The 26,699-nt window shown below is 39.7% G+C and overlaps 4 protein-coding genes across 5 annotated transcripts; 2 read left to right on the forward strand and 2 right to left on the reverse strand.

Annotated features, from left to right (window-relative positions):
- The first annotated feature begins 37 nt into the window (after positions 1-37).
- On the forward strand, positions 38-6,782 carry cd63 (CD63 molecule). Its single transcript, XM_026368395.1, has 8 exons — positions 38-178; positions 976-1,061; positions 3,844-4,032; positions 4,551-4,625; positions 4,763-4,858; positions 5,088-5,231; positions 5,864-5,947; positions 6,385-6,782. Exons 2-8 carry the CDS (start codon positions 996-998, stop codon positions 6,448-6,450), a joined length of 720 nt encoding a protein of 239 aa, XP_026224180.1. The 5' UTR covers positions 38-178; positions 976-995; the 3' UTR covers positions 6,451-6,782.
- Positions 6,783-7,330: 548 nt separating this feature from the next.
- letmd1 (LETM1 domain containing 1) lies at positions 7,331-13,643 on the reverse strand. The gene is made up of 9 exons (XM_026368394.1): positions 13,517-13,643; positions 13,128-13,270; positions 11,475-11,590; positions 11,043-11,125; positions 10,634-10,820; positions 9,918-10,019; positions 9,637-9,789; positions 8,995-9,091; positions 7,331-8,187 (listed from the first exon to the last, which is right to left on the reverse strand). The coding sequence occupies exons 1-9, from the start codon at positions 13,630-13,632 to the stop codon at positions 8,099-8,101; spliced, it is 1,086 nt and encodes a 361-aa protein (XP_026224179.1). The 5' UTR covers positions 13,633-13,643; the 3' UTR covers positions 7,331-8,098.
- A 3,531-nt stretch (positions 13,644-17,174) lies between these two features.
- LOC113166890 (coiled-coil domain-containing protein 30-like) lies at positions 17,175-20,517 on the reverse strand. Its single transcript, XM_026367089.1, has one exon. It carries the CDS (start codon positions 20,475-20,477, stop codon positions 17,427-17,429), a length of 3,051 nt encoding a protein of 1,016 aa, XP_026222874.1. The 5' UTR covers positions 20,478-20,517; the 3' UTR covers positions 17,175-17,426.
- A 1,785-nt stretch (positions 20,518-22,302) lies between these two features.
- zgc:56699 (zf-U11-48K domain-containing protein) lies at positions 22,303-24,687 on the forward strand. 2 transcript variants are annotated; one of them, XM_026367090.1, is made up of 7 exons: positions 22,303-22,388; positions 23,021-23,142; positions 23,232-23,338; positions 23,618-23,741; positions 23,833-23,916; positions 24,168-24,225; positions 24,331-24,687. In XM_026367090.1, exons 2-7 carry the CDS (start codon positions 23,058-23,060, stop codon positions 24,410-24,412), a joined length of 540 nt encoding a protein of 179 aa, XP_026222875.1. In that variant the 5' UTR covers positions 22,303-22,388; positions 23,021-23,057; the 3' UTR covers positions 24,413-24,687. The 2 variants fall into 2 exon arrangements, with proteins under 2 accessions (XP_026222875.1, XP_026222876.1); XM_026367091.1 differs by lacking the exon at positions 22,303-22,388 and adding an exon at positions 22,502-22,600.
- Positions 24,688-26,699: the final 2,012 nt, after the last annotated feature.

The following is a 26,699-nucleotide window of genomic DNA, read 5'->3' on the forward strand; positions in this document are numbered from 1 at the left end:
TGCTGTTAGTGTGAGACCAGGGTGGTGCGTTCAATAGCACAGTGAGAAACGAGAAGAGAAAGGCGTGGGAAGCCGAGGGAGGGACTGCTAACGATAGAGAGGAGTTGAGCTGCCCTGAATTCAGCACATCGTCGTCTTCGCCCCTTCGTCGCAGGATCTGTAAGAGCTCCAGATAAAGGTAGGCCTCAGATGAAGGGTTTATTTTTCCACGGTTTCTGTCCGTGAAAGCGTTTTGAGCTGAGCGCTAAACGTTTACTAGCTAACCAACATGTAACTAACGTACTTTAGTAATCACAACAAAGTAACTTTGACTAATGTAAACCATTACTTCAGCTTTTTCGATGTACATGAGGAAAAAAACAGTGTTTGTGTTTATTTAAGACTAATTCAGTTATTAAAGTTTAACAGGCCCCTTCACGGACGCTGTGAGTAACGTTAATGTAATTCACCCCGGGACAAAGCTGCTATTGTGGACTAAACTAGCGATGATTAACTGTCGGGGTCGTGTTGGAAAGACTCGGTTTCTTCTGGAAACTTTTGTAGGGTGGATGTTTAAGGCCCACATGATGTGATGAAGTGGGCCATACAGATTTCAACACTTTGACCCGCTGTTTGAAGGATTTAAAGTACTGCCCCTGCTCGCTTGCTGTTATCGCAAAGAACCGTGCGGTTTTAAACTTTGATAAAGTCCTGTAGCTAATAATGTGGATAGATAAGAGCCACCGTCTGAGCTGTAAACTAAATTAACGTAGGTCAAACAAAGGCAGCTTTATGGGTCACGGATCTATGTAATAAAAAGTAAAGTAAAGCCGTACGGCCCCTTGCATTAGTCTTTGTGGATATGACTCAGATGTTCCTCTGTCCTGCTGCTCACATTACAGCTGGTGTACCGTCTTTATATAAAGGTGCAGCCCTCAATAACATGGGGAATAACATGTAACTTTTTTCTAAGTTTATTTGACTTTTACTTTCCAGGAAACCGATCTTCAGCAGCCATGGGTGTCGAGGGGGGAATGAAATGTGTGAAGTACCTGCTTTTCTTTTTCAACTTCATTTTCTGGGTAAGTAGCAGCCGAACACTTCTGCTAGTGTTGAGCTGAGAGACGCAGCAAGGTTGGTGTAGAAAACACCTCAATACACTGATCCTGAGAAGAGAAGGGGGGCTTACAGTGGCCAAAACGAAAGTAACAAAGAAGTCAACAGGAGCTAAGGCTAGGCTGTGTTTTCCAGTGTGATCTTTTTTCTTTAGCTTTAGTTTTGTGGGGAGGGAATGCTTTCACAGCTGGATGTGTGACATGACATTTCCTGCCAGTCCTGTGACGTTGACCATGAATTGTCCTCGTTACCTTACTTTAAAGTAATCATACACTGTAAAGTCGACTGTAAAGTCATATGATCAACACAACCTATGACGGTCACCTGCAGACTGGCTGACACGTTTGTATCAAGCAAATGTATGCATGGACGAACGCAATCGTATCCTGGACCAGCCTTAAAGCTCCTTGGTTGGAACGGGTTTTTTCACCATGTGGTTAAGAGCTTTAGAGGCTGTGATGATGGAATGTGAATCTTATGACCAGATTTCAAAGTGCAACAGTATCATGTGACTCATCGTGATCTACGTGTTTTCTTTCCCTCCGTCAACACAGTGCCTGACACAGTGCTTCCTAAAGATTCAGACACTGGTGTTTGCACAATAAACTTTGTAGCACGTGGGCAAAAAAATGAACAATTCACAGAGAGCATGAGGAAGTAGAGGATGATAAAGCAGTTTGTCAGAATAGGCTAGAAAACCGCATAAATGACTTAGTCAAAGTTAGTCAAGTCCAAAGAGACAGTTTTGAACATGTCAATGTTCAACTAACAGTCCAAAGTTAATTATTTTATTAATAAACAACAAAATGAAACCTGGACAATAAACTTAAGTAAACACTTTTTCAACTTTTATCTCAGTTGAGTTTTATTGGCTTGTATTCTGGGTTTTGATGTGACGGTCTTTGCTCTGTTTACCTCCTAAATTCACTCCTTTATGTTTTGCTAGGTCAACAATTAGCCACCTATTTGACCCAAATGTAAATATTGACATTGGTGGCGCCCACACGGAGTGGTTTTTAGCTGCAGGGAGGGCCTAGTATTAATAACATAATAAAGTGGACTGAAAATACATCATCTTACATTACAGCTGCTGGTGCGGTTCCAGTAATAAAATGTTGGTTTTAATTTCACTTAAAATGCTTCAGTTCTTTTTTATTGTTAACTAAGTAGTAAGACCAGTTTGACCAGGAGCTGCTGTTCCTGGAGCATTTGTTCATCTGTTTACAGCAACTCAGCTGTGCTCAACTTAGTAAATGCAGAAAGCTTACTCATGAATCTTTGATAATAACCTTGATATACACTTCTTTATCTTGTTCTACTTCCTTTCAGCGTGTTTGTTCAGTGATGTTTAGTAAGTTTGAAAGTTTATAAAAGGTTTACATATGATCTTATAACTACTTCTTTGATTATTTTTAACTGGTTAAAATAGTTCCCAGTCTGCTTACTTTCCTGTGACCTATTGGCTAGTTGACTAATCAATTCCAGCTCTAATTTTGTAGCTCTATTATGGCATTTTATTGCAGCACTACAGTGAATGACACGTATCAAGTATGTGTGGTCAGTTTTTCCGTACATTCATCGTCACTTGACCAGTAACATCCTCCTTTAAACGCCCTCACTAGTGTGTCATCACATATTTTAGCACAGCATGTATGAGCTACAAATTTATGTAATGCTGAAAGAAAAGCTATTTTGAGTTAAACTGAGTAGTTTATGTGGCTGACGCGATAATTGTCAGTTAATCTTGCTTGTCATTTGATGTGTAAATGTCATTTAACACAGTTTGCATAACCTGAGAAATGTTTAGCATTTTAGCTTGACAGTTAACCTATAAGTAAAGGATGTTCAGTTCACTGGAATATTTGCTTTAGAGCTAGTTGGTCCTAGATGATCGTGGTCAAACAGTTTACCCACACAGTGTTTGTCTAAGATCTTATGAACTGCACATCACCCCACCCACAACAGCAGCACATAAATATACACAGTTTATGATCTGATCATCTCGCAACACATACAGGAACCAGATACTGTTGCAACTTCCTTTTATCTGTTTAACTTTAGTGCTTACTCATTTTGTATGAGTGAGGTCTTTTAAATTGAGGCAAAAAAAGAATCGTATGATTCGGACTAAAAAGTGATCATGTTATTCAATATTTAAAGTTGCATTTAATTTGAAAACTCATTGTGCAGTAATTTAACATGTTTAAATGTATGTGGTTTTGAGTCCTTACATTTCTAAAAGGTATTTAAACTTGTGCAACTTGTCAAGAATTTGTCCAGTAGGTTGGGTTATGACCAAATACTTCATAACTAACTGGGGGAAAAGCTAGTTAGCAAAAGTTAGCATGCAGTGTGCAGCACTTATCATCATCATTGTGGACATGTTAGCATTGAGCTCACATTAACATATAGCTTGGGTCTGCTAGCATGCCCTGCAAAGTCTTTATTTTTAGATTCGACAAAGTTAGACAACAGATGACACCAACTGGGGAGTTTTTCAGCTAGAAGCACAGAGATATTGTATGTGTAGTGTAGACAGAGTTTAATGCCATTCATAATCCTATAGGAAGAAATGATAAAGATGGTGCAGTCAGCCTTTGAATAAGGTATTTAATTTGTAAAAAGTAAATTTAGTGCTTTGAATTGTTGTTATCCAATATAGACGAGGACCATTAGAAGAAATGCTTTTATTACATAACAACAAACATGAATTATCCCACTTAATTGAATTTGTTTCTTTACTTGCAGTTATGTGGCCTAGCATTGGTCGTGGTGGGAATCCTGGCTCAGGTGAAACTTAACAGCACCCTAATGATTCGCGATGCATCATCCTCGGGAGTTCCCATCCTCCTCATTGCAGTGGGTGTGGTGATTTTCTTCATCGCCTTCTTTGGCTGCTGTGGAGCATGGAAAGAGAACTACTGCATGGTCACCATGGTAATCTACAGTGTTAATCATCAAACTGTTGAATTATGTGTGGATGTTGTGGTAGAGATTAATATCTTCTGTGTGTGTGAGTGTGTGTGTATATGTTTGTATGGTTATCTTTGTGAGGACCAGCATGAATGCTTAACTATTGGACTAAGGACATTTTTACAAAGTGAGGACAATTTAGCTGATCTTTACAATGAGAAGGGTGATTAATGAGCAATTTTGTGGTTTAGACTAGATTTAAGGGATAGGATTAGAATTAGGTTTTGGTTATGTAAAGATTAGAGTGAGGCAATTTGTTGTGATGGTTAGGGTAAGGGTAAGGCAGTACATGTGATAAATTAGTGATTGAAACGGAGTTGATTAGCATGGCCTATGCAACAGTAGAGGGGTAGGGAATGCGTTATGTCAATATTGACATAACTAACTACCATACAAAAATGTGTTTGTGTGTCCAAAGTGTGTCTGCTGTAGCTTACAGAACTATTTAACTTTAAGGATTTTAACTTCTCTCTTTCCTCTAGTTTGCCGTCCTTCTCTCCCTGATCATCATTGTGGAGATTGCTGCAGCAATCACTGGATATGTCTTCAGAAACAAAGTATATATATTATATATATATATATATAAATATATTCACCATTTGGTCTTTCTTTCTGTTTATACATCTCGCCTACAAGTGGCATGGATTTACTTACTGTTACATATGACTTACATACTGTTGCGTTTCCTATCCAGATCTCATCTATTGTCCAGGATAGCCTCACCGACATGATTTCAAACTACAACACCAGCTCTGAATTCCACGAAGCCATGGATGAATTGCAGAAGAATGTGAGTTCAGTGTAAACTCTTCTACCCACTGTTTACTTAGTCTGACAACATGCTTATGTAAGACTGCTATATCCTGCTGTATCCTGTTGGCTGGTGGTACGTGGCATGAGATAAATTTTCTTTGCACCAGCTATTGACATAAGTTATATTCTTTTATTAGTCATATACAGCCTTAGACCTGGCATGTCCACTGTTAAATGTTTTCTGTTTGACTCCTTTGCACGTCCAGTTGAAATGCTGTGGTATGAATAGTTCTGCTGACTGGAGAAACTTCAAGTCAGATGGAAACTCTGTGCCTGACTCGTGCTGTGTGAACATCACTACAAACTGTGGGATCGGGGCCATGAAAGACTCTGCCAAAGTCTATCAGGAGGTACAGTAAACCCGCAGTGACCAATGACGGCAGACTAAGTTAGCTAAACAAACATGTATATAGTTGAGATCAAACCCGGAACTAGACAAAAAGTAAATATTAGACAGAAACATGACTTCATGGATAAGTGTATACATGCAGATACACATAGTTTACATACAGGTTTATGCAAATTAGACAACCCTGTGGTATCGCTGACCCCAAACTGCAATGAATGACAATTATTTATCTGCTTGAGAAATAGCCTTGCACAGTTATTCTAATCACAGATGTGATGTTAGGAGGTTGCTGTATCACAACACAACAAATTGGTATCGGCACCTGAAATAGCTCAGAGATATGAATGCATGGCGGTGAAAGTCCTGACTAGTAAATAGAAAGCTGAAAGCCACAATTGAAGATGAGTGTCAAACCATATGAAAAGTTCTCATAGACTCCATAACTGTTTTCTTTGGTAATCAAGCAAGTAGTAAATTTTAAGCCAAATAGTGGAACCATACTGTGAAAGAGAATATATATTTGTTCATGCACAGTACATATAAAACATGAATTGAAAAAACAGATGAACTAGTGAAACAGACAGAAACCAACTTTCTTGTTTTATTTTGTTTTGTTTTGTTTTTTTGCTGCAGGGTTGCAGTAGCGCTGTGGAGGCCTTACTGAAGAAAAACATTCAGTGGGTCATAGTTGCAGCTCTTGTTATTGCTTTCCTGCAGGTATGTAACTTGAGTAAACAGATAAATGTTGCATCAGAAACAAAACATCACTGAACACATAGTTCCTAAATGGTTCATTTTACTTAACCCTCACACACAGTTTTTTGTGTGTTTTTACATTATTTTAATGTTGTTGTAATGTGTCCCTTTTAAAATGTGATTTATGTGCTATTTTATTGCTCATTGTAGTTATGTTTACTATGTCTTACAATTTAGCATTTATAACCAGTGTTCAAACTGTTTCTAACACACCAGAGAATAGTTATAAGCAACTACACATACATTACAAGTACTTTATTAAAGTACAGCATTTCCTTACTGCTTTTAAACTGCTAAATAGGGTGATTGTCAAGAAAGGAAATTTTTATTGCAGGCGATTTAAGGAAATGTAAACAAATACATATCTCATGCTAATGCCAATAATCTCTCGCTTTCAGATAATGGGCATTGTGTTCGCCTGCCTGTTGATGAGAGGCATCCGCAGCGGCTATGAAGTCATGTGATTCAGCTTCACACCTGAACAAAAGTTGTGTTCACTGTGTTCAGGTCACACTTGCTGGGAGTTTAAGTATATTCATCTTATATGTCATGATACAATACACAGAACAATATGTTTTTCCTTCTATTGATCTTGGATCACTTAACATTATCTCGTCTTCCAAACTGTGTGTAGGAATGTAAAAGAAAAGATTGTTCACCATTTCTAATGTTGTGTTCTTCTACTTAAACGTCTTTTACTTTGCTTGTTCTTGTTCTGAGACTGGATCTGTGCTTATGCTGAGTTTATGTATTGCTGGTTTACGGTTTCAGTTTTTATTAAAGACTTTAAATTACATCCTAATTTGCTGTAAGTGTAAATACAGAAATGCACCATTAAGGTATTTATTTTAGACACAGTTTGGTTTCAGTGTATTTATTATTGCCACAGCAACACCACGTTCAAATATTGTCAAGCAGACAATTTCACATATGCAGAACAAATCATAAAAAATGAAGAAACTGTTGCAGCTCATGTCAGACGTATTCCCTATTTGACACTTTACACTGAACACCTGCACAAAACCTAAATCCTCCTACAGGTTTCCTGAAGCAGGCAAAAGGCTGAGTGGTAATTTGTGTTTGTGTGTTATCTTACCAGGATAAACTTCAATGTCATTTACAGCCTCTAAAGCGAGAAATTCTCAAGTAAACAATAAAGTGCCATCAACAGTTTTTAAACAGTTGGTAACAGCTGGGCTGCATCCCACAAAGGGTAAAGAGAATTATATTCATCTACAATAAGAGCTTCACGTTCTCAGCACACATACAAGCACTTTACAATTGAGGCATTATCTTTTTTCTTAAAATCTCTCTAGGATCCATAAACATTTTTTCCTCTTATAAAAGCAATCCACTGCTTTGTGTTCCTTTTTGTTGTGACAACACTCCTGTTGTTATCCTCAAGTTTGCCATGTGCAAACTACCATAGTAAAAAAACGAAAAAGCAAAAAAACAAAGCGAGGTATGAGGAAAATACAGTACATGTTTGATGTGAACATCTATTATGTCCACAACAGCTTGTTCTCTGTATTTGTATGAGTGGAATGTGTCCGAATAATAGACCACAAACTTCTGCTGCATTTACGCAATTATACTGTCTCTGCTCCTCCTGTGTGTCTTTGTAATGTCTGTTAGCTCAGAAGTAAACAGATGACTGTGTCTGTGCCTTAAAGTGGTAACAAACTTAAGATACAGCGACAGGCAATGAGATATTATCTCAGCATCCCCACTAAATATAGTTCAGTGCATCAATATCAATTAAACTGTGTCAAGCAAGATTTAAGCCAAAGTAGACATGGTATGGTATAAAGCATGATCACAGCTGCACTGTTTCTCCAAATAACAGTCAAGTAACTGGATAGATTTTATGGCATTTGCCATCTTAAATGAGTCGAGAGGTTTTAGCTAAAGCATGAATGTTAATTGGCCAATAATCCCACAGCATCTACAATTAATGGGATCCTTTTTTTTCTACAAAAAAAAAAACAACTTAAAAAATAATATTGATAACAGGGTTTTTTTCCCCCTCTGAAAAAAGGAGATGTTGACAACTCCTAAGAAGTTGTGTTGCCCAGTGCATTAACGAGAACATAATCACAAAAGCAGATTGTGTCAGGCTTCCTTTTGGCCGCGGCTGGAGCAATTCGGGTAGTTGGCAGAGAGAAATACAATGCTGTGCAAAAGCAGCGATATCTCGGAATCTGCAAAAAAAAGTAACAAAAAAACAAGGTATAAATATAGTAATTAATTTAAGACAAAGCAGACCTGTTAAGTCAAGAGGGTTAAAGAAACAATTCGACATCTTAAAATCCCCTGCACACTGAGTAGGTGTTTTTTCTGTCATATTATTGGCTTTGATTTAATTGCAGGTTGATTGAAGATCTACTGTGACTTATTGTTATATACAGCTGAGAAGTACAGACAGAAATGGCCACATGTTGAAGTGTCCTAGAAGCCATCATACTGTACATGTGCAGCTGTCCAATCAATAAAATATACCAATACCTATGAATGTCCTTCATTTAAGTAGGCCTTGTTGTCCTTTCTGGTTTTCCATCATTGGGTGTGATATGGTTATAGTCCTAAATTTGATTAATGCTGCCGAAACCATGACTTTAGAAAAAAAAGCGTATTTCTAACCTCCCTGTAAAACACAAAATTGTTGTTTTTACACCAGGGTCTCTACAGTTTTCACAATGTTCAAATAAAATACTCAAATAAAGACTTTTTAAGACCTTTGTAATACCACATTGAATAATGATTTAATGCTTCTCACAATCTCATAATCGGATACAAAACACATGTTCTAATACATTATTACTTTCTAGGAAAGTAATAATAGTGTTTAGGACTTGAACTTACCTCCTACACCTCAGAATTTAGTCACATAATAAACTAATTGTATGTTAATAATATTATTATTAATAAATAATAAATTAAACACAAATCAGTTTGAAAAAGCTGAAGTCACACATTTATCAAAGTAATGTACATCAAAATGAAAATACCTTTCAGTGAGGAGGATATCTGAAGCCACTGGGACAACCACTCATAGCACTGGTTAATACTAAGACTGTCTGAATTGAGGCCCCTTAAGTAACAAGCCTGAAGAAAAGAAAAGAAGTATCTTTAACACACAGCTTATCAGGGAATGCACAATGCCATCATATGCAGTGACACGGAAAATATGTGAACCCTTTGGAGTCACCTGATTTGATTTATACATTATTAATCCGCATTAACACTCACAAATGACTTGAATACAAATGACACGCCTAAACTAATAACACAAAATATTTTAATCTCATGTGTCTGTATTCAGCACACTAGTTAAATATTCACAGTGCTGGAGGAAAAAGTAGTGACCCTGACATTACTCGAGGCCCAGAGGCTGCAAAGCAGATCCAGATCACGATGCTTCCTGTTGGGAGCATCGTAACGTGTAAAAACACCATATGTAGTGGGGTGTTTTTTCCAAACAATAAGACAGAGTTTTATCAGTCCACAACATTTGCTATATTCTGTAGCATTTTGAGCATTGACGGTCATGTAGCTTTAAAAAAAATTGGAGGGTGGCACAGTAATGTTGTTAAGATTAATTAATGCAGGTAATTCCAAGGGCTTCTGTTATAAAGTCAAGTCCTACAGACCTGTCTGAGTTCAGTGTCATTCAGCTGGTGAGGGCCTAGCCTGCTGAGGGCTCGGTCCAGCTGGAGCAGCTCCAGGGCGTGGCTGTTTAGCCGCTGACTGATCAGGAAACCCGGGAGGTGTGGCGTCAGGAAGAGCAGTGGACTGATGTGTCTCTGATCACAAAGAGAGACACGAGATGTAGTATAGTGGTGTTTGACTCACCATGCATTTGCATTTCACATAAACTGAATGAGCAGTGTTTTTGCACAATATCAGTAGAAAGCAAAAGAGTTTTACTGACCATGTGATCCACACTCATCCTCCTTATGCCTAGAGGGTGTCCAGAAAACAAGCCCCGAACAGCAAGGATTTCAGACACATTGGGGTTTTTTCCATTCTGCACCTGAAAATGTACCAAAGGTCAGCTAGCGCCACTGGATACAGATTCAGTCAGTTAGATATCCACTACTTTCTCTACAAGAGAAGTATCCAGCAATGTTTGATGTCAGCAAGATGGCGTAAAGTGTCCTAATTTGTACAGTATATTGTGTTTTTTTTCTTTTCTAAACTAGTTTTCACTAATTTATAAGGAGAAAATGCAAAGCTCCATTCACTGTACTAACTTTTTAACTTTTTATAGAAACCTAAAAAAAAATGTATTACTATTACACCTATGTAGCTTCACCAATTAACCTAACATGCATGTGTTTCGAGGTGGGAGGAAGCCGGAGTACCCGGAGAGAACCCACGTTGACACAGGGAGAACATGCAAACTCCACAAAGAAAGGCACCCTGCTGACCCGTGGATTCGAACCACGGTGCTAACCACTACACCACCGTGCCACTCACTAGTAAACATAATAACTGGGCTAAGTTTGAACAGGTACAACCAAATCCTGAGGTAACGGTTACATTTTAGTTTATGGTGATGATGATGATAATATGCGGTCAATTTATGAGAAAAAAAAAATTGGAAAAACAAATCCAATCTATTGTGTCTCAACAAAGATTGCTTACTTTAGTACACAGGTCCTTCAGGCGAATCTGTAGCTGACCATCTTTGACCTGGTAGCTTTTATCCACAAGCCCTTTAAGCACTGGCCAGTGGTGGCGGGCCCTGAGGGAATGGTACACTGCCCGAAACTCCACCCGCTGCTTGGGAGTCCAGAAGTGAGGTATCAGGAGCTGGCGGGGGAAAAAGTACCTGGCAGTAAAAATGAGGGGATGATAGCAGAGAGAAGGGTGATGGGAAAATGTATGTCAACAGGGACAGAACAGGAGGGAAGATCAAATACATTGTAGGACACAATGTATTATTACAAGGACACAAATGAAAATTACTGTCAAGAATTTCAGAACGCTTTACTAAATATGAATCAAAGGGTGTCAACTAAAATGAAAAGATATTAAAGATAAGGGAACTTACATCAAGACAAAAACCAGGTAGTTGGCAAAAGGAGGGATAGATATCATCACCAGCGGAACGGCCTTGATCAAGTCTCTGCGAACCTGTAAAACAAATGTCACAGGAGTAAAATTTTAAAATGACAAAAAGCATCACAGTGCAATCACAGAGACAAATTGAGACAAACATAAGTAGATTAAAATCCCTGCATCACTTAATTATTGTTCTCGATCCCATTGCAAAATCTGCAGCTGTAGCTCAGACCTCTAATTTAAGCTTCAACCTTCAGAAATTTCTGCTGATAAAAAAAATACTTACCAGATTATCACATTACAGAAATAGTAGATTTATTTTCTCAGGACGGACAGCTTGATTATTCAACTCATTGTGAAAGTTCTATCTATACAGAGCTATAACTAAGTGTGGTGAGGCTCACTCTGTAAAGACACCCACCTGTCGGAGTTTCTCCATCTCCCTGTAGGGCAAATCCTGGAACTTTACTCCACCTGACATCATCTTTGCTTTTATCATCCTCACATCTTTGGCATCTTGAAACAATAACTTAAATCCTGGAATAAGACAATGACATGTTTACAATGTTAAAGCTATAAATGGAAATAGCTTTGATTAATTCCAACAATAAGTTATCAGACAAAATAATTAAATAACCCTGGTCTGATCATCCCACAGTCTCAACCAAGTGTTTATCACTGTAATTATGACAACAAATATTCTTTAGGAACTACTGAAACCGACATAGGCCTACATTCTTCGTGTATAAGTATTGTGTAATATTATAACACATTCTAGTCTGACGCCACCACATCTAAATGAATGATGAATACACACATATCGATCAGGTTTTGTAAGCTCACTTCAACAGTGGCTCTAGAACTTGGTGTTGTGGCTTGAAAGGGGAGAAGGGCAGGTAGCCACAGCTCAGTAAACCGTTTGTGGTGGACTAAAGTTAGCAATAGCTGGAGATTGAAGCTCTGGATTGTCAACCAAGACCACAGAACTACGGTACAGGGAGAAGCTGGAGTAGCATGTTCATCATATTTAGTCTGTTTTTTATTAGGGAAAGTAAATTAATAAAATAATACATAAACAATGGACAGAGTACACTGAGACTGGAATCTAACTTCAAGAAAATGAATGAAATGCTTGCAAGGGAGCAATAGTTACAATCACAAAGAGCTTTGGATTGCAAGTGCTGCTGCTCTGGAAGTCTCCCACGGGCCTTTTTTATACTTGTACAGAAGACAAAGAGGCATTAACATTTTTCCACTCACACCTGCCTATTTAGAAAGGTGGTATGTGCCTAAGGAGTATGTGGGGGTGAAGCGCAATCTGCTCGAAGGCAGGTTACACAGTAACTTTTTTAACAAGACTCCTGACCTGATCTTTTATGGTTACACAGGAACACAACAACTGCACTGTATAATGTATAATAATACATTTTTCTATCAATTTTTGAAAAATATAAATGAAATGGTTCTCCTTTTGTCTCTTCATTTTCATGCTGTGTAATCAAGCATGGAGATTTGTCAGCAGTTTGGCTTCGTCATTTAATCAAGACGTACGCATGTGATGTTATTTATAAACGATGTCAAACGAGAAATCCCCACAAGGTGCTTTCGCGTTTACAAATCCTGATACTTTACTCCATCTGACATCATCTTTGCTTTTATCATTCTCACTTATTTTGCATGTCGGAACTCCTGGAATAAGACAATGACGATCACTCAGAATTGTCAACTTATTAATGAACATTTGTTATTGTATTGCCAATTAAATTGCATTGGTTTGTCTGAAGTGTGTTATCTTCATAGCACACTTCAACTATTTGGAAACTTTGCACATCTTAAATTTCATCCTTAAGTGGGCCAAACTTAAATAACCCTTTATTAAAGGGTTACTAACACTTACAGCTGCAGGCCTGATAGACTCAAGGGGACACCTCTACAAATTGAAGTGTTGGAGGGGGATTTTCCACAGCCTGGCAACTCAAATGTCATGGCAAATGCTGCCTTACCATAAATAGACAGTATAAATTAATGTAGACGTGTATATTAATATGATGATGCAAGTTAACAGTGTGCTTACCTTCCGTAAAAGTGTGGTACAGCTGATAAAAGCGGGGAAACTTCCTCTTGAGGAAACCTTCATATTTGCTATTTGCCCACTGGAGATATCGACCAATGCCTTGTCTAACTTTGGACGATGAGTCCCGTCTACACACAGGGAACCTGGAAACGAGGTTAATATGAGTAACGTTAAACCGAGAGAAGAAGAGCAAAGGCACTATGAGAGTCCTAACTCAAAAACAAAGGAAATGCTTCACATTTCTCGATGATTGCCATGTTTGTTGACATGTTTGTTAACAGACAGAGCTGTTAGCGTTAGTCAGACAGGCAGCTAGCTGAGCAGCTCAGCACGGCTTCAACACAGATGTGTCTACAAGTAATGTTAACTTTAAGGAGCTTTAGACATACCCGGACTGGCAGAACACGTAGGGAGAATAAAGGATATTTATTGTCCTGTTTGTCCTGAAGCCACCCAGTCGGGTCACAGACACCTGGCTACACAGCCTCGAACAGGACAGCGCCATGCTTGACACAGTGAGGCGCCCGCACTTACCGTAATGACGGTCATATACGGCCAAGTCGAAGGCCGCCGAGTTACCGTAAAGCCAAGAAAAAGCGGGCAGCTGCACAGATGCCCAAATAAAAATAGTTACTGAATGTCAGTGCATTTTAATATTAAAAGTACTGACTTTGAAATAGTTGTTGTTGTACTACCATTCTCCAAATCTCTCTATCAGATGTCGGTATCATGCCTACTATTGTCAATACATCCAACATGTGTTAACAACAGGAGTTTTGAGTCTTGTCAGGTTTCTGAGTTGAAGTGGAAATCAGTATTAGAGAAGGTAAGAAGGAAGTAAGAAGGTCCTGAACATAGGAAAAACCACAGCATTCTCCACCAATGTGTGCCTAGTGTGCAAGCTGCAGGCTGTCCATGTGGTCAGTTACCTGTTACCTGAGTTTCTCAAATGTCTTCATGTCATGTGATGTTAGTGCTACAAGCCTGAAGCCATTAGGAGTTTGTCCTTATTTTTGTTCTAATTACATATTGGTTTATGCTAAAAGCTGTAAGCAAAAAGCTGCTTGAAACAAATAATGATGTGAACACTGCCTGTTGTTAGTGTTGTGAGGTTTGTGAAGTGATACATTTTTTTTGCAGTGTTGATCTGAGATAGATAGCTTTAGTGCATCATGCATGCGTTATTAACTGTTGTGCTGTTTCCCTCCGGAGAAGAGCTTTAGCTACTCACCCTCTAATACCACTACTAAACAGCTTTTTTTTTCAGAGCATTGTTGATGACTGTAGGATTTTTTTCTTTCTTTTTTTTTTACACAGAAACATTTAACTTTGTTCAAAACCACATTGTGTTTTTTGATGTGTCTTGATCAGGCAGGAAATTACATTTCAAAATGAAGAGGAACAAACTGGAGGGAAGAAAAAAGTTTACAGATGTTTCTGCTTTCCTGAAAACACCAGTGGCCTCTTTAATAATAATAATAAAAATAATTGATACTTTATTAATCCCCATGGGGAAATACTTTGTGGACAGGCTGCTGCATTTTAGGCGCCATGGATTTGTGGTTCAGTGTCTTCATCCAGGGACACTTTGACATGTGGCAAAGAATCAGGGAGAAAATCATACCACCAACCCTGGGTTTGTAGACGACTGCCCATGACTGATCCATGGTCTGAATCTAAGTTCAGGCAGGATGAAAGCATAAAAACAGGGTTATAAACATAATAGTATTTAGATGTGTAGTACAGTTTTTGTTTAAAAATGGATTAGGCAAAACTTGCTCTTTACTGAGGAAGCCTTTTGGAATGTATCTATTTCAGTCCGACTTTTGAGGATGGGTATCTAAGTCCTATGTCAGCAACAAAAGGTCAGAGGTCCATCCATTTTAACTGGCAGAACTTCTGGTAGGTAACATTGTTTACCACAGGGGTGTCCAATACTTCGTGCTTGTTTTCCAATCTGCCCTACCCACTGCTGATTACCTGGATCATGTATGTTCAGCCAATAAGAAGCAAATTCAGTTTATTTATATAGCACCAAATCACAACAAAAGTCATCTCAAGACACACACACGACTATGCTGCTTTAATGCTATGTTGGAGGTTCAGTGCTATAAAAACTGTTTTAAAATTTGAATATCAGTATCTCTGACATTAACAGCACTGTACCTTTTTTCATCATGTAGAACTACTGTAAATGAAAAATGTGCCACATTTGCTGTGAAATCATTTACAGACACCTGCTGATTAATTGCTGCCAGCATTGTGCTGTCATTTTAACCATTTTACAATCAATTCCTCATTTGTTCATTTATTAGGCATGCTAATAGATAATAATAGACAAGTTAAACCAGGTTTAAATGTTTCTGTTCTTAAGTTGGACACTGCTTCACTTGGACAGCTTTCCTCGAACCAAACTTCAACTGGTCCAGCAGGTCCCAGCACCAATCTTCTTCTCCAGCAGCTCCTCTCCAGGCTCCACGCCCACGTCTCCTCCTCATACACCTCTTGCCTTCATGACTAACTCTCTCTTTTACTCTCATTTTAACTCCTTCTCTCTCTCATTATCTTTAGCCCCTAATTATTTCTCAAGTTCTTCCTAGTTTCCTGTACATTGTCCTACCCCAAGTTTTTCCCAGCCCCACCCTGTAATTGGTCCCCAGACTTCCCTCCAGCCTCCACCTCACCCTCCTCATCTGGCTTAACCTACTGTATGTCTCATCCCTTAGGTCATCTTCTGGGTCCTCCTGTAGTTTTCCCTCTAACTCATCCTGTAGCCCTGCCAGATTCTCTCCCTAGGTTCTCCTCCCAGCCTGTATCCTCCATGACCAGAGGACCAGCGTTTGACTTGTGTGGTGATGATCTGAACAAAATCAGCTTTAGAAATCTGGCAACAGAAAAGTACAACATCCCCCTGTAGGATCACCCACCACCAAGCTATGTCTTATGACAGCTAATCTGGTCTAATCTGGTCTAATCTAATCTGATGCTTCCACAGGCTTCTTTCCTCAGGCAGGTGTCTTCACTCTCTGAGGGAAGAAGCTCTGGTACAGTACAAATGAGGTAAATAAAATTAATTCTCAACATAGTGATATTTGGAAGAAACTCAAAACTAGAAATACTGTTGAGTTGGTCAAGATCATTCTGTCATGTTGCAATAGTTACAGCTTCAAACAATGCAGAGCAGATTACATAGACCTACGCTGACAAAAACTCATATCTAGAGTTTGCACTTCAAAATTGTGAGTTCACTATAAACATCAGACTTGTCTTGTTTACCTTCTTATCTTCCAAATGTTTGTTAGTTTCAGCAGAGACGTCATCTGCATAAAATAATCATCCATGCAGTAATTATTCAATGGGAGGCTCTTCTCTAATTGCTTAGTTTAATTGTGTTTTTTATTTTTGAATGGACAGTATATATTGTTGAATTAAATTGCCGAATAAAAAGAAACATTGTTTTTTCTGAAGAGTTGAAACGTTATCTTCATAGCACACTTCAACTTTTCAGAGCTATTTGGCCCACCTTAGGTGGGCCAAATAGGTGGGCCAAATAGTGTGCAGATTGTGGAAAATCTATTCCACAATCTGCACACTATCTATTTACCCCACCATAGCCACCTATTTGACCCACCTTAGGTGGGCCAAATAGGTGGGCCAAATAGTGTGCAGATTGTGGAAAATCTATTCCACAATCTGCACACTATCTATTTACCCCACCATAGCCACCTAGTTGACCCACCTTAGGTGGGCCAAATAGGTGGCCCAAATAGTGTGCAGATTGTGGAAAATCTATGCCACTATCTGCACACTATCTGAACAATATTTGGCCCACCTAACGTGGGCCAAATATTGTTCAGATTGTGGAAAATCTATTCCACAATCTGAACACTACCTATTTGGCCCACGTTAGGTGGGCCAAATAAGTAGTGTGTGTACACACCTATTTGACCCACCTAACGTGGGCCAAATAGGTGTGACCTCTGATGTGAGAGGTTAGAAACAAACACAGGTTCCTCTGGAAATCCAGTAAAATTGCAGAATTAGGAAGACTAAGTTAATGTATAGTTGCCAAATAACAATAGTATAGTAATAAGACCTTATGGGATTTTATAGAAAACCCCAAAAGTCTCCCTTGAGCAAACGGTGGAGAGGAAAAACTCCCTTTACTGGAAGAAACCTCTAGCAGAACCAGGCTCAAGGAGGACGGCCTCTGCCTCGACCGTATGGGCTGGTGTTAAATGTTATTATTGTTATTACTGGTCACTGTGAAGAGAGTTATGGTTTATGTTATTATTGTTATTACCGGTCACTGTGAGCTATGGTTGATGATTTTGTCTGTGGAGGAACCAGTGGCAAGGTGAGATTCAGGGTCTTGTCATTCTCCGTGTTGTACAATGACTGGGTGTTTCTCAGTTTTTTCTGCAAGCAACTAACTTGACTGGAGAGCTTTAGGGTCTGTTCCTGTAGGTGTCTGTTTTCTGCTTCTAAGAGGTTCACCCTGTGTTGGGCATTAGAGGCTGCCATCGTGCCTTTGCTGCCCATTTCCTCTGCTTCACTTATCTTGTGCAACAGTTCCCTCTTCTCCTCCCAAAGCTTCTCAGTTGTCTCCATCACTGTGTTGATCATATCTTTGTCCTTCTGTGAGCGGATTGACGCCAGCTTCAGGTCATTCTCCAATTTACGGATGGTTTTATCCCTCTCTGCTGTCTCATGCTTGGCCTGGTGCAGAATGATCTTATCCTGACGCTGTTTTTCCATGAACTCACTGGCTTTTGTGTCACGTTGGAGTAGAGCTTGTTTCAGCTCCCACTGCAGTCTGTCACACTCCAGCTGACTGTCCACTAACTCCAACTGCAGTCTGTGGCTACAGTTCTGGCTGTCTGTTGCATCTTCTCTGGCCTTGCTAAGCTCATCCTCAAGGATGGTCACACGGGTTTCCAGCTGATAGGCACAGCGGCTGAGCTCTTCATTTGTCCTGGTCAGAGAGACCTCCTTCATCTGCAGGAGGTGCACACGCTCCTTCAGTTTCCTGTTGAGCTGGTCAGTTAGCCGTAGGGCTATTGGAGCTGACAAAGTGTCAGACAGATCCCTAACCTCTCTTTCCAGGCTGCTGCTCTCACCAGACACAACTCCCTCCACACTAAATGTGGTAGCTCTGTGTGTGGAGTTGTCTTTAACCTGCAGCTCCAGCTCCCTGATTTTCTGCTGGTGACGTTCACACTCAGCTGCCTGAGTTTGGACACTTTCCTCCACCTGGACCAACTTGGTCTGGACCTGGCTCACCTCTGCACAAAGCTTCAATTTTTCCTCTCCTAGCAATCTGTTCTGTCTTTCCAGGTCTATGCTTTTCTCTCTCTCACTGTTTAGATCCTTCTCTGTTGAAGTGAACAGGCTTTGGACTCTCTGCAGGTCTTGCTTCGTCTGTTTATGCTCCTCTACCAACCGGCTCAGCAATAAGTCATGGGATTCAATGAGTGCCTGAGCTTCACTGACCTGAGCTTGCAAGCCCTGCTGGGTCTGAGAGGCCAGCTGCCGTTCCTCCTTCATTTTGATCTGCACATGATTCAGTTCCTGCTTCAGACATGTAATGAGAAACAGATTTTCGTCCTTGGTCCTTTGCAGGTCCTGCTCCATGTGTTTAACCTCGTCTATCTCCTTACTTAGCATTAAATCCTGGGACTTGATGTGAGCTTGGACTTCATTGATCTGAGCCTGTAAGTCCATCTGGGTCTGAGAGGCCAACTGTACCTCCTTGCTCAGCTTGGTCTGCAGAAGAATCAGGTCCTGGTTCTGAGCTTCCTCTGTAATGACATCCTTTTCTTGAACTGACAATGCAGACACACTGCTTTGTGGTCCGCTCTTCTGGTCCATTTGATCCTCTTCGGCTTTCAGGGCTGATGTCTCAGACAGATCCCATCCCACAATTGCCTCCAGGTGTCTGCGCTCGTCAGCTTGAACATCCTCCACACTAAGCTGGTCCTGAGCAGTCTTAAGCTGCTCCTGCAGATCGAACACCTTCTCCTCTGCAGCAGTGAGCCTCGCGGACTCTGCCTGTAGGTCTTTCTGCAGACTGGCAGTGGCACTGTGGCTGCGTTCCACTTCCAGCTGCAATTCCTCAATTTTTTGCTGCTGATGTTCACATTGTGCCTCCTGAGTGTGGACAGTCTCCTCTGTCTGCATTAGCTTGATCTGGACCTGGTTAAGTTCTGCACAGATTCTGATTTTTTCCTCCTCCAGCAAGGTGTTCTGTCTTTCCAGGTCCATGCTCTTCTCTCTCTCGATGTGTAGCTCCTTCTCTGCTGAGGTGAACATTCTCTGGGCCTGCTGCAGGTTCTGCTCTATTTGTTTAAAGTCCTCTGCCCACTGGCTCAGCAACAAGTTCTGGGACTCAATGAGTGCCTGGCCTTTATTGATCCGAGCCTGCAAGCTCTGCTGCAGTTGAGAGGCCATCTGCCGTTCCTCGTCTATTTTGACCTGCAAATTATTTAGTTGCTTCAGACATGTAATGTGAGACAGATTTTCATTCTTGACCATTTGCAGGTCCTGCTCCATATGTTTAGCCTCTGCTACCTTCTGGTTTACCATTAAGTCGTGGCCTCCACTTACCTGAGCCTGCAGAGCCAGCTCGTTCTGATCCTCTTTGGCTACAACATCTCGGCCTGTGTCATGTAATACCAACTTTTCCAGGAGACTTTTCTTCTCCAACTCTAAATTGCTCACTCTCTCCCTCAGAGCTCTGTTCTCTGCAGCTAGTCTGTCCTGTCTCTCTTTGGCTTGTTGCATCTTTGTGGAATCCTTGACTCTAGTTGTGACTAATTCCTCTCTCATATCATCTAATTGCTGGATCATTTCCTCAATCTCAGATGCACTAAAGGTACTAAAAGGTACGATGTTGCTTTTAGCAGCATCCAGCTCACTAGTGAGTCTGTAGATATCCTGATGAGCCATTGTCAGCTTGTCAGACATCTCTTCCAGTTCCCGCTCCAGCCGCTGGTGCTCATTTTGTTCACGGGAAATCTCACCTCTGTGGGCCTTTGTTATATTATCTATGCTTTTCTGCATATCCTCACTCACGTTCTTGACCTCTTCTATCATTGTGTGTTCAAGATCTTCTTCTTGGTCAACCTCTCTCAAGTTGTCTGTGACTCTCTCTGTTTCTATTCTCCTCTCGTCGTACACCAGCAAGAAAGCCACCGACTCATCAGGGCTGCTCATACCTATTTCTGTGAGATCCTCCTGAGCCAACATCAATGCCAGCTCGTTGCTCTGATTCTCTTGTTGAAGGAAGCTGTCGTCCTGAGACCTCACAGAAATCTGGTTCAGCCCTGTCTGTACCTCTTTACAATCCATAAGTATTTATGAAGTTTGATTACGTTGGGGAACTCAGATGCAAAAGTACTAATCAATTGCAACTCAGTGTAAATGGTTTGCAGAAACTGTTCTAGGGATTAAAGCCTATAGAATGTCCAGACTGTGACATCACAGTGACATTCTATGATCAAAGCACCTTACTCAGATCAAAGGTTGCCACAGCAAAACTCCTTAAAAAATGTTTTTATTTAAATTTATTTTATTTTAAAAAACTATATTAGATATATTTGACATGTTAGCCACCACTGACAAGTGAAGTGAAAACACTGAATATCTTACATTACAGTATCACAGTATCACAAAATCAAGAGATTTAAAAAAAAATAATAATAATATTATAAATAATTTTTTTGATTGTATTCAGTTAGTGAGTAACAGTAAGTGACCTATTTTTAATTGACCTGTTTTCTCAATAAATTGGATATGACATGATTTCATCGTCACAAATATTAACAAATACAATATTTTCAACCTGATAAAACACCATCAACTCTTCATGTCTTCATTGAGCAAATGCTATAAATTATCTGGGCCAGAGTACTCTCTGGGTGACTCTAAATTGCCCATATGTGTGATTGTTTGTCGATTTCTGTATGTCTGCTCTGCATTGGACTGGCAACCTCTCCAAAGTTTACCCCGCCTCTCACTTATTGACACCTGGGATATGCTCTGGCATTCCTAGGTGACCTTTCAGAAGACAAACAGTTAAGATAATGGATGGATAGATGTATTTGAATGAATGCAACTTCAACTACTCCCTTATCCAGGTCAAAGGTCACTCTACCAACGAATTATGTCTAGTGGTTCCCTCACCACACAACAAAAAAATCCCAAGCAAAGCTCTTCAGCTCAGTGGTTTCCACGATGGTGGAACAAGCTATAACGCTCTGCACTGACTTTCATGTAAATGAAAATATTGTTTTGGTTTGTTGTCCCATATTGTTTCCCAAAGGGAATCCACACAGAAGAGTGAGAGGTGGTGAAGAGGAAAATAATAAGCCATTATCAACATGATGAGAGATGTGAGATTTAAAAAAAAAAAGGTGACTGCTGTAATATTTGTTTGATTTAAGCAAGTACAAGCAGATTTCTGAGGATGTCTGTAAACAGATTTAACACTTCATTTAAAGATGAACAAGGTGTGCAGAGTCACTAAAAAGAGGATTGCCATTATAGGATTTGATGATCAAATTCAATGTGAACATGTGTTTCAGATACAGAGTCAAAACAAAAGCAACTGTCTTCCTATTTTAACTTAACTATCCTAAAAAGTCACTCTTTCAAAGTGTGTGTGTTCGAGTGTGTCTCTGGAATTAGTATATTTTGCATATGAGATTAACTGCTGTGCTGTAGTAGTTTAGCTTGCTATTCGAGTCTTGCGTCCCTCATTTAGAAAGTTCTCTATACACAATGAACCAGCATTTCTCCTACTGAACAAAGCTTCCTGTACTGATCTGTTGATGGTGTTGTCAGGTTTGGTCTGTCATGCTTTAGAGACACCTGTCTAGTTTCTGGTATGTTAGACAAATCGGATGTTCCCTCTCTGGATTTCCTCTGACTCTCCATTAATGTAACTATATAGTCTACAGTTAGTATGTTGTCAGCATAGTGACGAACAGGATGTCTGACTGGGTTGCATTCAATCACATTCATCATGTGATGGGAAGTTGAAATTTCTACACAGTAACATCGAGACAAAAAAACATAAACGAAATGTAAATGAAGATGTGTCACATGTGCAAATGTAGACAGAGTAAAGTTTGAGTCTTAACCACGTGTCTGAGGGGCGAACAGGAAGTCACGTGGCACGAGAAGTTAGAAGAAGGGGGGCGGGGCTCCCCGTTAATCAGCGTCTCCTCTGGTCTCGAGCGCGGAACCATTAAGAACCAGGTCCGACACAGCATTAGAAAAACATCTAAAAACCTTGGACACAAAGTGTTTTAACTTTACAATATGCAACTTGTTTTGCTCTCTCTTATCATCACATTGAGAACATTTGTTTTAGTAGCTGGCCTGGTTCTTGCTAGCTAACTTGGCTGCAGGCCAAGCTAACTCTGGTCTGCGGACCGCTGGATCAGGTTTTTACTTTTAGGCATTTAGCTGTGAGTGAGTAGCAGCTTACTTCGAGGTTGAACATTAGAATTACTGTTCATCATTTAATCAAGTGGAAGTCAGTCCATTTTTCTTCTACAAGACTTATTCGGCCTCCAGCTGAGGCTACATTGCTATCTAGTATAATATTTGGCATTGTGGAGATCTCCAGGTGGGAGGTTAATACTTTTTAGTTTCAAATGTTAGCGAACTATTTACACTGGATACTCAAACCTACACCAGCGTGTGTTCACATGATTGAAAGTGTGGCACACCTGTTGTGTGTGTGTGTGCAGCATTCTGCAGGTTCCCCAACTCAGTGGTTTGATCGGTTGTGATGGTTCTGCAGCTTTTGAATGCTTCATTTATTTTTCATTAAACAACTTGTATGTGTTGCTGTATTTTCTTAAAAATAATGTTCTGCATTCCAGGCTAACATCCCCAGTTGACCAGTTGAGTTTTCTAGAAATGGCCTCCACCATCAGGTTTGGAGCTGCTAGTGGCCCATGCAGGACCGCTACTTCTGAGAGGGCGGAGGTGGCAGAAGAAATGGGTAAAAACTGTCACTACTTCACAGTTTTAAACAGATAGTTATTTGTTTATGTGAGTATTAATGCTTTGAATGTCTATTCATTTTGAAAGACGATAAAAGAAACTGTGACCCAGACAAACTTCTGCAGTGCCCTTTTGACAAGAACCATCAGATCCGGGCCTGTCGCTTCCCGTACCACCTCATAAAGTGCAGGAAGGTGAGTCAGACCTAGTTTAAAGTAGTTAATACTGGCAGGTGGAGAAAGAGATGTAACGGATGGACGTGTGTCATATAGTGATTAAAAAAAAATTGCCAGTTAATTAGAAAATGTAGATACCTTAAAATAGGACTAATATAATTTTTTTAAAATGACTTATGAATACCAGTTGCACTGCCAGCTCATGGTATACACAGTACCTGGAACAGCCTGGTACTGATAGAATCACACTCCTAGCTTGCCTGAACTAAAGGTTTAACATATCTCTCCCTGGTGTAGAATCATCCAAAACTTGCCAGTGAATTAAAAACCTGCCCTTTTAATGCTCGCCACCTGGTCCCCAAGCATGAGCTGACACGCCACACGGAGACCTGCGAGGACCGGATATCTGTGGACACTGATAGTGAGATTATGACTCGATTGTATTTTTACCTTTCACACTGAGTGCTTGTGTGTTTTACAGTGTTTCTGAATTGAATATGCTCCGTTTCCAGGTGGAACCACAAACGGACATTGTAAATGGCAGGTCCCCGTAAGTACTTGGGTAAACCCAAACATGACTGAGGACTGGGACAAAGGTATGATTAATGACCTCACCTTGTCAAACTACACATATCATGTAATTACTGAGCATTAGAAGTGCTGCTAGGTGGATGTTACCTTTAGGCAGAGCCAGTGCTAATTTACAGTAGTCCGTGCACAGTATCTAAAGCAAGTTGCTCACAGTGTTGTTTAGATTCTAAATATGTTTTATATTTTTATTCAGTGCAGTGTATATAGGGTTTTTTGTTTTGTTTCATGTTTCTTTTTTTTTTGTTTGTTTTGGCAGAGGCTGATGATAATGCTGCTCCGTTTGTGTGGGGTTTAAACACCACCTTGAATCAAAAGTAATTACTCCACCAGTCTCTCAGCTTGTAACACCACATTTTAGATTTTTTTTGTTTGTTTGTTTGTTTGTTTTTTAATTGTCACTATGTCTTTTGTCATTGCAGACCAGAGACAAGGCCCACCAACAATCTTGGTCCAAGTTTTAGAGCACCTAATACCCTCCCTTGGACTGGGTTTAAGCCATAGTTTGCATTGTATAGCCAAACAGAAGCTTAATGCAAGCCTTTTGTATGCATGCATAGATAGGTCCTTTTAAATTTGTTCTTAAGAAGTCTTTGCCCACTTGGTTTTTAATTTGCACAACTCTAGCTAAATGTTTGCCGCAATTGACATAGTTTACATTGAGTTCATTTTAGTGACCTGATGTAGCAGATGCCCTAAATGCAGTGACAGTGACACCACAGTAACAAATGAAAATGGGTTGGTAGTTGTGTTTGTTTATTAAAGGTCTTTATTTCAAATACTGTTATGTGGTTTGTAGAAAATGCTTTTGTTATAGTTTTGTATGAGAATGAGCTGTTCTGTACTCCACTTAAATTAAACATGCAAAAAATACTAAATTATACCATATGTATGAATAAATTCAAGATTCAATTCAAGATTCAAAAAAACTATTGATCCCAGAGGGAAATTGTTTGCCTCATTACCATCGTTCTCAAAACAGAAGAAAAGGAACCACAGAGGGGGGAGGAATTGTACAGATTGATTGCCACAGGTAGAAAGGATCTCCTGTGGTGCTCTGAGGAGCATTTAATGTTAATAAGTCTATGGCTGAATGTGCTCCTCTGTCCAGCTAACACACTGTGCAGAAGGTGGGAGGGATTGTCCTGTATAATGTATCAAAAGTAAAAGTAGTGACTATAAAATTGGTCAACAACTCATCAGTGTAAAATGTTCCTGTTTTCTAGTAGGATCTGTAAATGTTAATATTTCTAAAATATATTCTATATTATGTAGACAACTGGCTTAAACATGCATACATACACACTGATCAGCCACTTCATTACAACCATTTGCATGGGAAAATGTAATGCTGGTCCAAATAGACAAGTGCCCGACAGCTTACTGTGTATCTGCAGACAGGTCCATGCTGGCCCTTGTCCACCACAACATTAACACCACCAGGTGAGATTAATTTGAGCAAATGCCATGTGGCGTTAATGTAGTGGCTGGTGTAAATATGCACATGAGCATTAACTGAAAAAGACAGCAAGAAACACTGTATACTGCATCAGTGTCCTCATCAGAAAGTATAGGTGACACTTAAAGACACAGTCTGTGTAAATACTGTAATAATGAGTCATGCCATATGTTAAAAAATGAACACAAAGGTAAACAGTAAAAAACATCCTGAAGCAGCATGCAAATAAATGTGAAGATTATAAATTGCATTAAATACAGTATCTGTAAAGAGAAAAATATTACAGTTATTTAAAACTTTGGGAACATTGTACAAAAGTAATGTAAGTATTCCATGGCTCAAGAAAACCCAAACTCCTATCTGACTTATACTCAGTTTATGAGTTCACTCCATCTTTTGTGCTGCTGTTAAAACATAAATTATTACTTGACCACTGGATGGCACTGCTCATCCATTCATTACTTGAAAAGCAACCTAGAGCAGTGACATTATCAGTAACTTCACACCTGCTTCCTAGTCCTTCTGAAACTTTTTTTTTAAGTTGATTATCCCCCATGGTTTCAGTTCTCTGGTTATCATTTTTGTAATATGGGCACTTTCCAGACATGATGTGCATGGTTTGACTATCAGTGTCAGATTTGATGTTAAAACGCTGCAGGTGAGAGCTGTAGGAGTGGGGAGTGTCATGATGATCCCTGTCTGAGGATCTCCTGTCCTGCCAGCACACCCTGTCATAACTAAGTGGCATTATTGATTTCATGTGATGACTGTCTATTTTAGCTGTGGCTATTATTGGATGTGTTCAGATGGGCTCCATGCTGCTCGGTACAGATCTCTAATTTACCCTTGTAACTATTGAGGAACTGCCACCTCCCTCTCAGATGTACTGTATATCTGTTACTACCCAAACAGAGTGTGAACTGAGTGACACAGAGGAGCCTATGGAAAAAACCCCACAAATATCTTATTACTTAAAAATTAATGTGAACCTAAAAAAATGAACAAAACTTTCTAACACAAATATTATCTTGATTAAATATTGCATAGTGTAAGCTCTGCAGATCCACAGGGAGCAAAGCAGGCCCAAAGCATCATGCTGCCTCCACCATACCTGGCTAGTTTATAGGTACTAGGGTCACTATAAAGATATGATGTAAGCTACCACTCATGGCTTGAGCAAATCTAATTGGTTACCTTTATTAAGTGTCAAATAGTCTCATATAAGATCTCCAGTGTGAGCTTTGACTTGTGCTTTGTAATGTACAATGTTTTCTGTCAAGATGCTAGACCAGACACTTTTTTACCCTCCTGTAAAATCATTCTGTTATAGTT

This window comes from Anabas testudineus, chromosome 7 (genome assembly GCF_900324465.2).
Source record: "Anabas testudineus chromosome 7, fAnaTes1.2, whole genome shotgun sequence".
Taxonomy (NCBI): domain Eukaryota; kingdom Metazoa; phylum Chordata; class Actinopteri; order Anabantiformes; family Anabantidae; genus Anabas; species Anabas testudineus.